The 15,056-nt window shown below is 39.3% G+C and overlaps 1 protein-coding gene across 4 annotated transcripts in view; it reads left to right on the top strand.

Moving 5' to 3' along the window:
* The first annotated feature begins 14,185 nt into the window (after positions 1-14,185).
* Positions 14,186-15,056, top strand: part of LOC139114154 (LIM/homeobox protein Lhx3-like) — a 43,336-nt gene continuing 42,465 nt past the window's right edge. The window contains exon 1 of one of the 4 annotated variants that reach the window (XM_070675713.1): positions 14,186-14,389. In XM_070675713.1, the coding sequence (XP_070531814.1) occupies positions 14,305-14,389 (85 nt within the window). In that variant the 5' untranslated portion in view covers positions 14,186-14,304. Of the gene's footprint in view, positions 14,390-14,648; positions 15,008-15,056 lie in introns of those variants that run through there. The other 3 variants (XM_070675717.1, XM_070675715.1, XM_070675716.1) reach the window with 3 other exon arrangements.

Below are 15,056 nucleotides of genomic sequence, written 5' to 3'. Positions count from 1 at the left end.
TAATTAATTTTATTTGGGGTGTATTGAAAATCCGATTTTTCAATAACATAAGCAGTTTCACCTCAACAATACAAATGGCCTACTTGTCAACTGACGTCACCAGTTACGTTGACAAACTTGGACAGGAAAATGCAACCGTGTATGTCCAGCATACACGCAGTTTACCGTGAGAGTTCTGGATAAACCGTGCTTTTAGATTTACACGTACGACTATAATATTAATTATCTCGGTAAATTTTTTTGAACCTGCATAAAGATGGACCAAGTATTCGAACGTGACCAAATCGCCCTGTCTTCACTAGTGACCGACTGTGTCGCGGAGAGGGACTGAATTGTCGGATTGCAGAACACCACCGTGTGTCTGGTTAGAATTTCTCATAGAAAAATATTACTATGACGTCATTCCACTTTAACTTGACGAATGATACCGTGATTTCTTGACGACACAAGACATTGTTCAAGACATTAGAAAACGTAGACGAGTTAGAGCAGTAACGTGGAAATACCCGGCGCGCAGTCTCTTGGGGACTACGTTTTACTCTAGCACACCATGCATCCTTTGGAAAACACGAAAACAAAAAGTTTCCAAGATCGTATCTTGTTCACAGATACGGTACCTGAAGAAAACTCCATCGTTTATAACTTTTCTCCGATGCTTTAAAATGATTTCGCATTATTGTTGGTAATTGTTGTGTTGTTGGCGTCCACACGCATTGAAGCATGAATTCATTTTTTTCTTTACGTTTTGTTTTTTATTTCGTTTACTTCTAATTTTTGTTTCGGAAGGGGAAGGGTTATTTTTAAAGGGGAGGGTATGTCGGTGTCCACGATATCAAATCAGAAAGAAGCGATATCTTTTAAGCATTAAATGCCCCTAAAATCCCTACTCATTTCGAAAATGTCGAATTGTCAAACGATTATTGACAGGCATTTTTAAGAAAACGCCAATTCAAGTCATACAAAGTATTCTGTCGTTTTCTAATCTGGCAGTGTTAAAATTAATCGTAATTTTGTGCTCGAACAATCCCAGCGAAGACTTCAATCGAAATACCTGTCTTGGCCAACAGCTGCCTTCAAAACTTAAACTTTAGAGCAGTTGAAGCCCCAGACTCCAGTCGCAGTCTATCACTCAACCTGACAGCGCTGGAAAGGTGTCACGTGACACTGACGGTTTAATGCCAGACCCAATAGTGTGTCAGCATGTAATTGCCGTAAAAGGGTGCATATGGGAACCGATGAGCCCATCAACTTGATTATCTGTTTTACAAAACCAACGACAGGTTTTTTGCGTATGCATGAGTGGTTACGCGACAGCGCCACAGAAGAGAATTTTATGAGGGGACGCGGACGATGAGCGAAGTCGCAGCGACGTGAAAACTTACCAGTGTGTGGAGCATCCACGTCTCGGGTTTCCCTCACCAAAAGTAATTCTAGCCCCTCCCCCTCCCATCAAAAAAGCGCCAAAATTATCGTGGTCGTTGGGACTCTTTTTTAAACTTTTACAATATTTTTCGATTTCAGTTTCGGAACAACAGGCTTCTTGTATCGCCCTCAACTGATAGTTCAGAATTTAACATAGTAACTGGTTAAACAATAGGTCTAACACGCTAGACGAGAGGGCACAAAGCCGCCTGTCCATGAACACAGTCACTCGTTTTTGAAATGAACATTATTGTAAAAATTTCAGCCAGACAAGACTGTCATCTGCTAATCACCGAAATTATAAGCATACCGCGTAGTCATGGTAACGGATGCAAGGTTGGCTAGGTGAAGCCAAGTTATTCAAATTCGGGACGGAACGAACCGGCAAAAGAGACAACAATGACGGATGAGATAAAGGGAAATAAACTGTCCGGTATTATGAAGCCACGTTATATTTTCTCTTCGGCTGATGATTTTGCCAGGATCTCAATGTTCCTCCGCGGTTAACGCACGCAAGCTCATTTAGATAACGCGCAAAAGTCGGGGTACTTGGAGAGCCGGCCATATATCTACTGGCAGCGGAAAAAAACGAGAAGAAAAGAAAGAAAGAAACACAGAACTGTAAAAAAGGGGGACCAATTTTCCAGAGCAGCCACTCTCTATAAAAGCTATGAAATGAAGGTGCAATTTTCTAGACAATTGTTGAGGAAAACATGAACAGATGGGTTGCGCTCTGCTACCTGATTACATATTCATTGGCACTCGGCGCATGCGCAATGGTTTTAATTTCGTCGGTTGATTTATTCATGGCTATGTACGGGGTGCTTTTCCAAGTGCCACTCAATTGCTCCCGTATATATCTCCTATTTTGGCGCAACTACTACTGACAAGCCAATTCACAGATTTTTTGTCGATGATACACTTTCCTTTGTTTATTTTGTTTTTTTTCTTCGAAAGAGAATAAAGAAAGCAAAATATAGGGAGAAGGTTGAACTCGGCTGTAATTTGATAATTTTTGGAGAGTGTCAGCGAGCGACCATTGCAAATAATAACAGCAATTAAAGAACAAAGTCGTTTGAGTCCGAACAGCTTCAGACATCCGAGTGTTAATGCCTAGTTAGAAGAGAACAATTTCTGTAACAATGGTGGGGCTTCGATAACATCACACGGCGTTCGCCCTGTGCTCACAGCGCGCATGGCCGTTTTTGGTGTCTCCGTGAGATTTAGGCCCCGCCAATAGTGGCGACCAACTCAACCGTGTTACCTCAAAAACGTGTTATGTATCGCTGATGCTGAGCTCATCCGGAAATTTGAATGCAGGAGAAAGAAAAACTCTGACAGCTTTCAGATTTTGCGCGCCTGGTGAATGTTCAGCGAACCCCCCTCCCCTTTTTGGAGGGGTTGCATTAGTCGTACGCTGACAAGATGTTTTCCAATATGTCAACCATGAAAGAGAATATTGTGACTGACAGGCTGGAAACGCGAACGGTTTCTGAGGCACAAAAAAAACCCTCTTCAAACGGCGACAAAGTAAAAGAGTTTTACAGGAAAGAATGATAAAAATGAACAAAAATGAGCTTGATAGGAAAAGTGAATGATACAGGACTATTTCAGAGACTGCATATATTTTTAGAATTGAAAATTCCTCCTTTTCGATTAAAAGCAAACCTTTTGCGCTGCATTGTGCTTGCGTTCCAAACACTCTACAAATCCCGCACTTAAATGCATATGCCGGCACTCTGAAAATGACTGCACGCATTTCAAGAAGGGGTTACTATGGTGATTAAAATGACAAGAAATCCTTGCGATAAAAAAGAAAACCCTGCCAATAACTGCTCTAAAGGATGCTTAACAAAAAATTCACGTGGTGACCGAATTTCGAGATGGCGGCCACGGTGCACTTTTCCCTTGCATCTCTCGTCACAGACAGATTACTCGTGTTTCGTCTTTTCAGTGAAAGGTTTCTGCTACGTCCTTAATTGACGATTTTCTGCTTCAGCAAACGTCGATTTTCTCTGATTGCTTGCAAGTCTTTACAGTATATATACACCAAAACTTGTTTGAATCTTCCAATTCGAGTACAGTGCCCGATACAGGATCGCAGAGTAAAATTTACAATAAAGAACAGAACACATCAAGTATATTTCTTGCCTCTTACTCGAGTTTGACGTATTCGCTCGATAAATTCACCTGTATCGGACGATCGCGTGATTGTGTAAAAACTTTGTATATATATATATATATATATATATATATATATATATATATATATATATATATATATATATATATATATATATATATATGTGTGTGTGTGTGTGTGTGTGTGTGTGTGTGTGTGTGTGTGTGTGTGTGTATATATATATATGTGTGTGTGTGTGTGTGAGTGTATGTATGTATGTATGTATGTATGTATGTATGTATGTATGTATGTATGTATGTATGTATGTATGTATGTATGTATGTATGTATGTATGTATATAATATATATATATATATATTTGTTATCTGCTTACATACATACATACATACATACATACATACATACATACATACATACATACATACATACATACATACATACATACATACATACATACATACATACATACATACATACATACATACATACATACATACATACATACATACATACATACATACATACATACATACATACATACATACATACATACATACATACATACATACATACATACATACATACATACATACATGCATGCATGTATCATACAAACGCATTTAATCTGAAGATGAGTCCTTGAAGTTATCATGCCCTTAGAAACATCGTGCTGAAGACCATTTCATCATAGTTGCGTATAATCTCGCCTTCTCGTATGTCTTGAAACGACGACGATGACAAAAAACCGTCACATTGTGAAGCCAAATGAAATTTGTCATTGATGTATTTCGTATTTTGTTCTGGTAGAACATACCTCGGGGACAGATCTTGTCACTCAAAATGTTGTAAAAATTCTCTTCTGATCCAGAGCTTGTAAGCACGCATTTTCAATTCAGCGAAGAAAACAAGGTTTTTACTGTCTACACAAAGAGTAGTCATTGTTTATTCGTGAAGTATTTAACACACTTTGAACTAATTTAGGCGAATAGGATATCGTATAATATCGGTGTAATCAGCAAATTTAAGCTAATCTACTTTTTTATTTTTGGCAGTTCATTTGTTTTATGGGTAATTTGTAATATTGCAACTTTCAGCTGTAAAGCTCATAAGACTTTGATAAATTTGAAAAATTAAAAGATGATTGATCCTATTCTCCCAAATTAGTTTAAGTCGTGTCTTTTGTAACCATTAAAAATGATGTGAATTCCTTCCTGATGAGACACTGAAAATGATGTATTTACCTGTCATTTTTACTTTTTATTTCGAATGAGAATATTTTTCAAACAAAAAGGCATAAAACTGTTATTTTAGGTGCGTATTAATACCTTCATTGACCTGGTTACTGAATGTGACGTCATGTCAGGTGTTTCAATGATGTCGTATCTTGTGTCGCGTTGCAGGGGCACGATGACATGTGAACTCGTTTCGTGTTGTTGGTGACTGTCAAGTCACGCATTACTAGAACGGCCCTGTCACGAAATTACCTCGGGCAATGCTTTGTTACGTTTTGTGTCTACAAAGTAATTGTTTTCGTTCCCAATATTGCATCATGTCAGCCATTTCTTCGCCTTGTATTGTTTTCCTGACAGATTAATTATAGGCAATATCGTCTTCATATAACGGTGTCTTTTCTCTCTCTCTCTCTCTTGCCCTCAACACAATGGTTACGCTTCGCTCCGGCGACTTTCATTTGACGAGTTACGAGAGTTCAGCACATCACGGTTATCTGCTGAAAAAATGAACATATTTCAAATTATTTCACCGTCGTGGACAAGCCACATTATATTTGTTTAAAAACTTCTAAAAATGCCAAAGGTAAAATATGAACCTAGTAAATATGACAATCAGAAATGAAGCATAGTGTGAATTACATCTCCTAGAATATGTGTTGGTCTTTTCAATCTTGTTATATGTTCTCTGCAAGAGTTAAAGGATTTAGCATCGTTTTACCTTTCCGTAAAGTTAAGGACGTGACCCAATTGTCAGGGTTTCATTTCCATCTACGAATTAAACGAGTTTGAGCGTTTAGGAGGAGATCAAGTGTCCGTAGATGGCCGCAAATTCCGGAGAACGATGCAGTAAAAGTCAACCTGCACCACGAAGCGTCGTAAATATCAACTCCCTCGGCACTCAAGACTTATGCCATTATGGGCACTGTGAGTCGCGGGGAGCGTGTCACGGGCAGAAGATAGGGCGCCACGACTGCTAAAACATCAATCTTGACGGTTTACCTACAGTCCAATCTCTACGTAAAGACACCGTAAGTCCGTAGGGGAGGATGTCCGTGCCGGCAAAGTCGATACAGTCGAGACTTATCGGTTTGTGAAGGAAGGGACATTTGACACCAACAGGCACTGGCAAATGATCTAAGAATTTCCAGCGCCCTGCTTTTTCAAATGGCTGCTCGTAATCTCATTTATAAAAAAATTGCGGAAAGAAAACGGAAAAAAGGCCACGCCACGGCTTGTAGCAAGGTTCACCTCGTTAGGGCAGTGTGCGTGCAAGCTGAATCAAGGTCAAGGGTCACCTGGAATCCACCAGACATTCACTCACCGAAGACCCGGAGTGTTATTTTGCCTCTTCACATCGATGCGTAGCAAAATGTCAGAGTGGCTTTTTAACTAATTAAAAAGAGGGTAGCTTGTTCGGGCTCGAGCCAGCAATTTACCTGATTGGGAGAGCGCTGTAGAGGAGAGAGAGAGAGAGTCGATAAAACACGCCGTAATGATGAGCCTGCATACGCGAGCGTACGATGACAAAAGCGAGGCACATAGAAATTAAACCATGCATATCCGATAACCTGCACTGCTAAAAAATTAAACCTGGCTTCACTACACCTGAGCTCGGCTTGGTACTCATCATTAGTGTTCCATTTTGATGACATTGTAATTTCTCACATGTTAATGAAAGTCTTCAGACGCGGGCCCAGCACGGAGAGCAATGTTTGGCTTTTCCATTTCGTTCGACAGCTAATCAGTTTAATGGGAGCCCCTCGACAGGCTCTCCACGGTTCCGTCCATTGCGTCCAGGGTCGCTCTCATTTGTGAAGGACCCCCGTCTTTATTGTAGATGATGTGGCTCCTTCACTGCAAATGGGGTGCCCTGACAACGTGAGTTCGTTCATGCCTTGGGTTGTCGCGGAGGGAAGTTATAAAGTTATGATACAATTTTTCATTCTCGCCTTTACCTGTAAAACCTTTCTCTGTTTTGTGTCTGCTTTACCCAGAATTCATCCATTGTCCTCCCAAAAATTTCGCTCTCTCTCTCTCTCTCTCTCTCTCTCTCTCTCTCTCTCGCACACAAATACCAAAACCACACACGCACGAACTGACGTACTGACTGACATACTCTTACACTTTTCATAGTTCGCTCACAAACATAGCTGAGTTCGCTGTCGGGGTTGACTAAACGTGACCCACATACAATTAACCCGGTTTGTAGTCAGGAATTGATGCTCAGTGCACACCAAAAAACTAGCAACTATTTTTTGCAATCCTATTCTCCGCCTTCTCTTGCAAGGAGACGTTGGCTTTGCGATGTCACCCTGTAAACATTAAAACAATCGAACGACGTCCACTGAAAGGCAAGAAAAGATCAAAGAGCGTGGAGCATTTCAAAGATCTCGTCATAGTTTTAGTTGGACAAAAGCTGTAACTTCAAATTTAATAACATCAACATTGTTTTATGTTCTATGACAGTACATTATCTTCCCTAAAGTATGATGAAAGACCACGCGTACCCTTGTCAACAGAGAAAGAGTGTACAATATACGCAATCTTATTGTTGGCAAGTTAATTCTATTCCAGACTGAAATTCAGTGGTGTCAAATAATGACTGTACATAAGTTTTAAAGACTGTGTTGGTAAGCTGCGTGAGAGGTATCTCCACATGACTTTGTGATCGGCACAAGAGACTGCATTTTAACACAAAAGGAACGAAAAAATACCGGAAAATATGTGGAAAGTTGCAGCTAATGGAGCCTTAAGAATGTTCGGTAGATGTGATGAGCTAACAAATTGAAACGGAAGTTTGACTTTGTCGGTTTCAGGTAGAATGCGCCTCGGGGACAGAAATTCGGACTCTCAAGCCTTTACAGAAGGCTCTTGGTCTACCATTTGTGAAAGTTATATCTTGAAGCTCACAGAGTAAATAAAAATGTTCACCTGCTTATTTTGTGAAAATCGAACATTTTAAATTTTCCCATTGACTTAGCAACAGGATGGCGGCCATTTTGAATTTCAAAAAAATAATTAAATTTGTTTCTCTACCCCACCACTTTTTGTGCGGCGACCCCTGATTTTGATTTTTGATTTCGAAAGGGAATGGCTTGACGTTCTCTTACGGAAAGTTTGAGCAAAAAGTTGAATTCTTTTGATTTCGAAGGGCGGACTACCTTAACTAGTGGCTGTGAGCGTAATATCAATGACAGATCTTACGGAGCGGGAAACAAGGAGGGACGACACGTGAAAGAACCACTTTTCAGTAGAAAATGAAGATGTCAGCGTTTTCCACCCTTCGGGGTAGACTGTAGGATCACATGACATCGCAAAACGTCGGTTTTGTTACGAAATATGATAATGTCAGGGAAACCCTTGAAAAATATAACCAGGCAAAGTATTCGCGTTGTTTGTGAAAATTTTAAAGTTCGTTCGTCAGTAACTGTCGCCAATTTGTCGTGCGGTAGTTGCGAGACGACGGCCAGTCTGTTCACCTGTCGTTCACCTCGTGTATATGACACCGCTAGCTGCCTTCCGTCCCCATCGAATCCTCCCCTTGTTTTTTTACCATGTCTATTTCTCTTTTGGCTGATCTTCATAGAGATATGCCAGTGAAATTCAAGGTGATAATTATCGTGATGGAGAAGGTTTTCACCAGTTTCAATTCACAACAATATATTCTCGCTGTCCAATAACGCCAACAGACGACCAGGTTTTCCATGGCATTCTTTCATTTTAAAAGTTGCCTATCGGATACTTTTCAGACGAAAATCACTGTCTTCACTAGTCCCGGCCCATACTGCGATAACGTTTTGTGTTCTCTGGAACACTGACTTATCAAAAGACGCATTACACGCACGCACCCACTTGTTGCCATCGCAATGCCCGAGAGAAACCTTTAAAATAGACTTACTCTCCGATACAAATTCATCGAAAGGTTTCAACGGTCTTAGACTTATTAGGGTAGAATGTGCCTCGGGGACAGATATTCGGAATCTACAATTTTTACAACACTTTACCGGTATGCTACTTAAAGCTTGTGGAGTGAATACAATTTCACCACATTGATTGTTTTTATGACAATCCAAAATTCTATTTTTATATAAAACTAATACAGGAGAGCGGCTAAAATTTAGTTTCAAATAACGATGTAAATTTCAGGTACTAATTTGTTTCTCTAGTACCAAATATAGCACTTTGACCCCTGGTTTTTATCCTTTGTTTAGAAAGACTCAAAATAGTTTAAAGTTCCCTTGAGGAAGTTTGAGCGAAAGTTTATAAACCATTTTTATGTTTCGAGGAGCGAACTACCTTAAGAAACAAAGAAACAACATAGATTCTATGTGTTCGTGGAAGTTGGCCGACTATTACCGAAGAGTTACGTCATGATATGATACGCAATGAAAACCCACTATATAGTTTCTTTTTTCAGTACTATATTTAATGAACCCAACATACAAACAATCCTTCCGAGAAACAAAACAGTGCATTATATGTTTGTTTTATTTGGTTTTACAACAATGCACAAATTCAAGAAGAAAGTGTATGCCATTTCTCGTCATGGATGCCAATAATATAATTTTATATTTTTATTGTTTTAACAGTCGAATGGTTTAACGTCTCTATGTCATTTTTCTCATTTATTACAAAACGTTCCTCTCACGGTTCGATCCATGAGCAGAAACAATAAGGAAACCAATAAAATACTCATAAATTAATTATCCTCCTTTTCTCATAATTTCATTTTGACTAATTAGCGAACTGATGAATCCTTCAGCCAATTGGAATATAAGTTTCTATTTATTGATTTTGTCGTTTGTCCATTATGATAATTTGATTAACGAATTGATTGGATGTGAAACGAATCGATTGCATTGGGCTAAGTTCGTTGACACGCCGTGGTGGAGGGTGCCACGGTGGTTTAACACAAGTGCTCGAAAAGGCAGACAATCATACCGAGAGGTTTAACAGAAAGAACCACCTGATAGGTAAATAAACCGATTGATGGATGGTTTGGTAGATGAATGGAATGGCCTGTTGAACGTACCGGCGAAAATGAACGCCACGGGACAAAAAAAAGCTTTAATACCGAGACAGATGAATACGTAGACAGATCAAAGGATCGAAATGAATCGATTGCTCGATTAATAGACAGATCGATCGATGAACCAAAATAAACCGACAGATGAGTAGGTCAGCTGCTGGGTGGATGGGTAGGGAAATATCCAGGCAGATATACAGACAATTAGAAGAAAGGATATATATATATATATATATATATATATATATATATATATATATATATGTACGTATGTACTTACGACGGACGGACGGACGTGCGTACGTACATACATACATACATACATACATACATACATACATACATACATACATACATACATACATACATACATACATACATACATACATACATACATACATACATACATACATACATACATACATACATACATACATAGGCCTACATACATACAGACACACAGATAGACACATAGACACACAAACACACACATATACATATATGTATATATATATATATATATATATATATATATATATATATATATATATATATATATATATATATATATACACACACATTTACAGTGACAGTCTATATGTGCTTTAGTCAATTATTTTTGATTCAGAGATAAACCTGATAACCTTTCCCTTGAACGTACATTTTTGTTTTCTTATGTCAGTAGCCGTCGTTTTATGCATCGCTGATGTCACTGGTACGCTTTGGAACAAAAAGCGATTAGTTTCAAGGTACGAGAAAGAATACATAAGGCCAGGAAATGAATTTTTCGATAGTCATTTCTTCAGAAGAACGTGGATCCATGAACAAATTTGTCATTATGTCCATTTCATTAAGGCGGTTAGTAACGTTTATTTGTTGAGCACACAGACGGTGAATGGTTTTGTACAATCAAACAAGAGGAAGCTGTCAAATTGTTGTTAATTTCTCTTTGGGTTGGTTTCACGGTGTGCGCAATGCGACCTCTGGGAAATCAACTCGTTCTGTTTCAAGCATAACTAGCGGGCTGCAGGGAGCCATAAAAACGTTTAACACGTACCATAACCCGTAATACGCACATCTCAAAGATGGGTGCATCTTTTCAATATTCAGTCATTTGGGAGCCTTCCAATTGCCGCCTGTTCAGTGAATATTTTGGAGAGATACTATAAATGATGAAGTTTTTTTTCGATGGTTGCGCCCCGGGGCGAGACTTTGCGTCATTTTGGGCCGTGCATGAGATGCAGTCCGCTCGGCTGCCGAAGGAACGCCCGTTTTCAAATCGAGTTCCATGGGAGCGAAGGCGGACGGCACGCGACAATTAACATAATACGCGCAAAACAATAAAAAAGGAAAAGCCGTACAAAGGGAAGCCCGCAGTGGCTCTTAAAAAGCTGAACAGAGGTGGAACAGTGCTCAACATCGGTAAAATAACTTTTAAACAAATGAACAAAACTTTTAACCGTCAGAATGTTGGTTGACTGAAGGTCTTTGAGAAAACACACACATGGAGTAATATTTGTTCAACTGTTTTGATGGGACTTTGGGTTGATTCTATAGCCTGCCTCTTCTTCCTAGCCGTGCAGGAAGGAGGTGGGTCAATGACCACAAGTATCTTATATAAATGTGCAAGTGTCGCGGAGAACCAAAGTAGGCTTAAGCAGATGTAACCTTGACTTGTTCCATACAACTGGATAGCATTTTAGTGAAGTCCGTACAGTTGGTTAAGTTTAAATGTTCTGGAAAGACTGACAGATAGACAGACAGACAGACAGACAGACAGACAGACAGACAGACAGACAGACAGACCTACAAAGTCTGCACTGCCAGTGCTCAGTGGCACGTCACAGTGAACAGACACTAAAAAAGACGGGGTGACATACCGATGGCAGTTCTTTGATACGTCCAGAAATTGTAATACTTTACAGGCGGATGTGGGATGACATTAAACCGCGCTAAGAACGAGATATGGATACGGTAGTCATAACAACGGTTAATCTCTCAAACTTCAGGGTTTTTTCAGTCATCTACTTGTTTTGATAGTGATATTTCTGTTAAGTGTGTTTATAAAAGAGGAAAAAAAAGATGTCTTTTAGCTTAATATATATTTTTCTTTGGAGAGTGCAAAACTTACATATTGTTGTCTATTTTCAAACGATGCTTCTTTGCGGCAAAAAATGCCGGGAAAACTAGAATAATACAGATGAAAAGCAACCAAAGGCCAGAAGGGAATCATTTTTAAAGAAAGTTTTAAAAGTAAAAGTAACAGCAATGATGTTTGATGTAAGTGTCAGCAATTTTTACTTGTGAAATAAATATAGTTTCGAAATGTCTTGTGCTAAACATGGTCTGTTTGTGTTACTGTTCGCTGTCATTATTGTCAGCTAGAGTTTTAGTCAAAAACGGAACTCAGTTGTTGATAAAGAATCATTAGCATAAAAATGTTAATGCCGAAATAATGCCAATGTAGTCTGCATAAATGAACACCAATCCATCTCGCATCCTGTACTGAGAGGCACCGCTAGGTGAGCCATGTTGCCAAAGGTGAAATCACTCTGTCTTAAATTTTCAAATCGTGGATAGGCCGAGGCTTTCGTGATACGTTCTGTACATTTTGCATCTGAAATATGGTTGGCAGCTTAGGTAACATGTCTTTTGCTTATCGAACCACGGAATAAACCTATCTGCACAAATGTGCGGTCCAAAACTATTAAATTTCCCAAAATTACATTAAATAACCTATTTCTTTTCTAATTTTCAACAAGTATAAAACCGAGACTATGCCTGAACGCATACCTACGACGCAGTAATTAATACCAAATTATCTTTGTCCCCATTCTACTGCTTTCAAATTCCAAAGCCAAAAATAAAAAAGATACGTGCATTTTCTGTCACATGCCTCCGGGAATAAAGTTGGTCGTCAGGACGCCTTTACACGTTTTTTGTGTGTGCGTAAAAATGTTTAAACAGTTCAGCTTAAAGTCACGCGGGTCGGGCAACCATAAACAATATTTAGTTGACGCTATTCTGTCGTTTCATGACATAATTCCAGGGAAAATTGTTTTTAAGTGGGGGAAAAAACACGACGGGATAATTTGACAGGTCCACGTCTTATAAGGTATGTTTCTATCTGAAAAAAAGTCATCGATGCATTTGAAATATCTAATTTGAAGGAAATGCGGGGGTAGGGAAGCATAGAATAATGCCACCTGTCATATGCAATGAAAACAGATATGACGCGAAATGTATAATGAATGTTTTTCCTGGTCCAAATTTTACCGCCAAAAAAATGTACTGCCATTTTCTCGCTTGGCTGGCCGATACGCTCTGTTCACCCTACCCACTAAACGACAAACATAGGACATGTCTACCCTGGGCGCTAAATGGCGATATTTAATTTCGAAAACACTGAAACTAATTTGGTAAAAAGGCTTTCGGTCGGCAACTGTCGGCCGGTTGCTCTGGGCGGCGAATAACAGAGCCCGAAACAATGTGTCTAACAGACGAGTGTAAGCGGCTTACGCGCCATGAAGATTTGCTGTACATTGCTCAGCGTAAAGGCACTTCCAGTAATTTCCCTAGGTAGCTCACTTCATGAAACCGATTGAACTGGAGTGGGACGAGGGGGCGGACTCATCGAGAGAAAAAAATAACAAAACTGAACTCGGTCCACGCATTATCTAAATTATATTCTCAGAGCCAAAACAAACGCTCGTTATAACCGATAAATTAATAATTGATGTACATCAATAATTGATTAATTGATTTGAAGAATAACTCACAAACTTTCTCAGCTTTGAAAGTTTCGAATTTATGTTAACATCCTATTGATTAGCCTTTCGCTATATTTTTCTTTGACGAAGACTATGATGAAAATATTGCGAGTCTGTACCAAATTTTTTTCTTTAGTAATAGCTAGTGTTTTTCTTACGACATTAAACATGCATGAAATGTTTGTATCGTAGCCGCAGAATGTGGTTGATTTTCATGCACAGCTGATAACTTTCGGGATTGGCGTATGTCAATTCAGCCGATGTGTTAAAACTGCTAGAAAATTGCAATCTTTCCACAGATAGCTGAGCATAGCATGGTTGTTAATATGAGTTTTCGCGCGCTCGGGAAAACGGATGGAGCACGAATTGCTTCAGTCCAAACGTTCGTATTTCACGGTAGGAGACATAAGAAACTCTACTCCGAGGCTCAAGCATACGAAAGAAGGTTCGTTTGTTCGCTAATGCTTTGCGCCACTTCCATCGCTGAATATTCTGGGTGGTTCTCTGTCATTACCTGCATGATACATAACAATGAGACGGATCGTGACGTACGAAGGGCTATCGGCCAATACACTAGTCCGATAGTTGACGACAAAAACCCCGTCCCCGAACCACTTCAATAACTGTTCTAAAAGGCAGACTCAAATTAATCGCCACATCGACAGACAAATCCGATTTTTGATCCGCTTAAAACGCCAAAAATTCGGGGAGATGTCTGCACCACCAAGAAACCAGCTAGGTTCAGCTACTCCTGAGATGTTGTACACGCTCCTTGCCCAAAACAAAGCTCTGGAAGGTAGAATACAGTTCGCTTTATAATAACGTTTTTTTTTAATTTCAGAGTATTTTCATCATTTATATATTACTTATTTGTTTGAGCCAAATTAGTTTTTGCTGGTCTGTTTATACGATATTGGATTCTAAGCCCACATTACCTGATTGATTTTGCTTATCAATTATAGTTATGGGAGCCGTAGTAATATGCTAGAGTGTATCTACACCCTATATATTTAATATTCTTTTGGTCTTGCTGAGTTTCCTTGTACATCGCGCGCCAATTCAGTATTTCGCGACGCAGATTAAATTCGTGGAAATTACGCCAGTATAAGTCACACGTTGTTATGATAGCGTAAATCTGATTAATCCATCTTCGATATTTTTTCACCTGGCGGGAAATTATCATTTCTTGCACTGCTGATTGGATGCCAATTACTCAGCAACGTACGACTGGTCTGTACTTTATTACTCTGCTTGCAAGCTTTTCCCTGATTCAATCCCCATAATACGGCGAGGCGGAATTTCATCTATTTTGCTGGCTCAGATTTCGGAGTTGTGCATCTCTCATTTTTTTCTCCTTCATCCTACGTTCCGTATCCAAGCCGGGATGATCACTTGACTACGCTAATGGCTGGATGTGAGTTCATAATTTCTTGGATGTGTCCCTTACCTTGCTGTGCACAAGC

Source organism: Ptychodera flava, chromosome 16 (assembly GCF_041260155.1).
Source record: "Ptychodera flava strain L36383 chromosome 16, AS_Pfla_20210202, whole genome shotgun sequence".
NCBI lineage: Eukaryota > Metazoa > Hemichordata > Enteropneusta > Ptychoderidae > Ptychodera > Ptychodera flava.
Note: the sequence above shows the minus strand (reverse complement) of the source record. Positions and strands in the feature narration are given on the sequence as shown.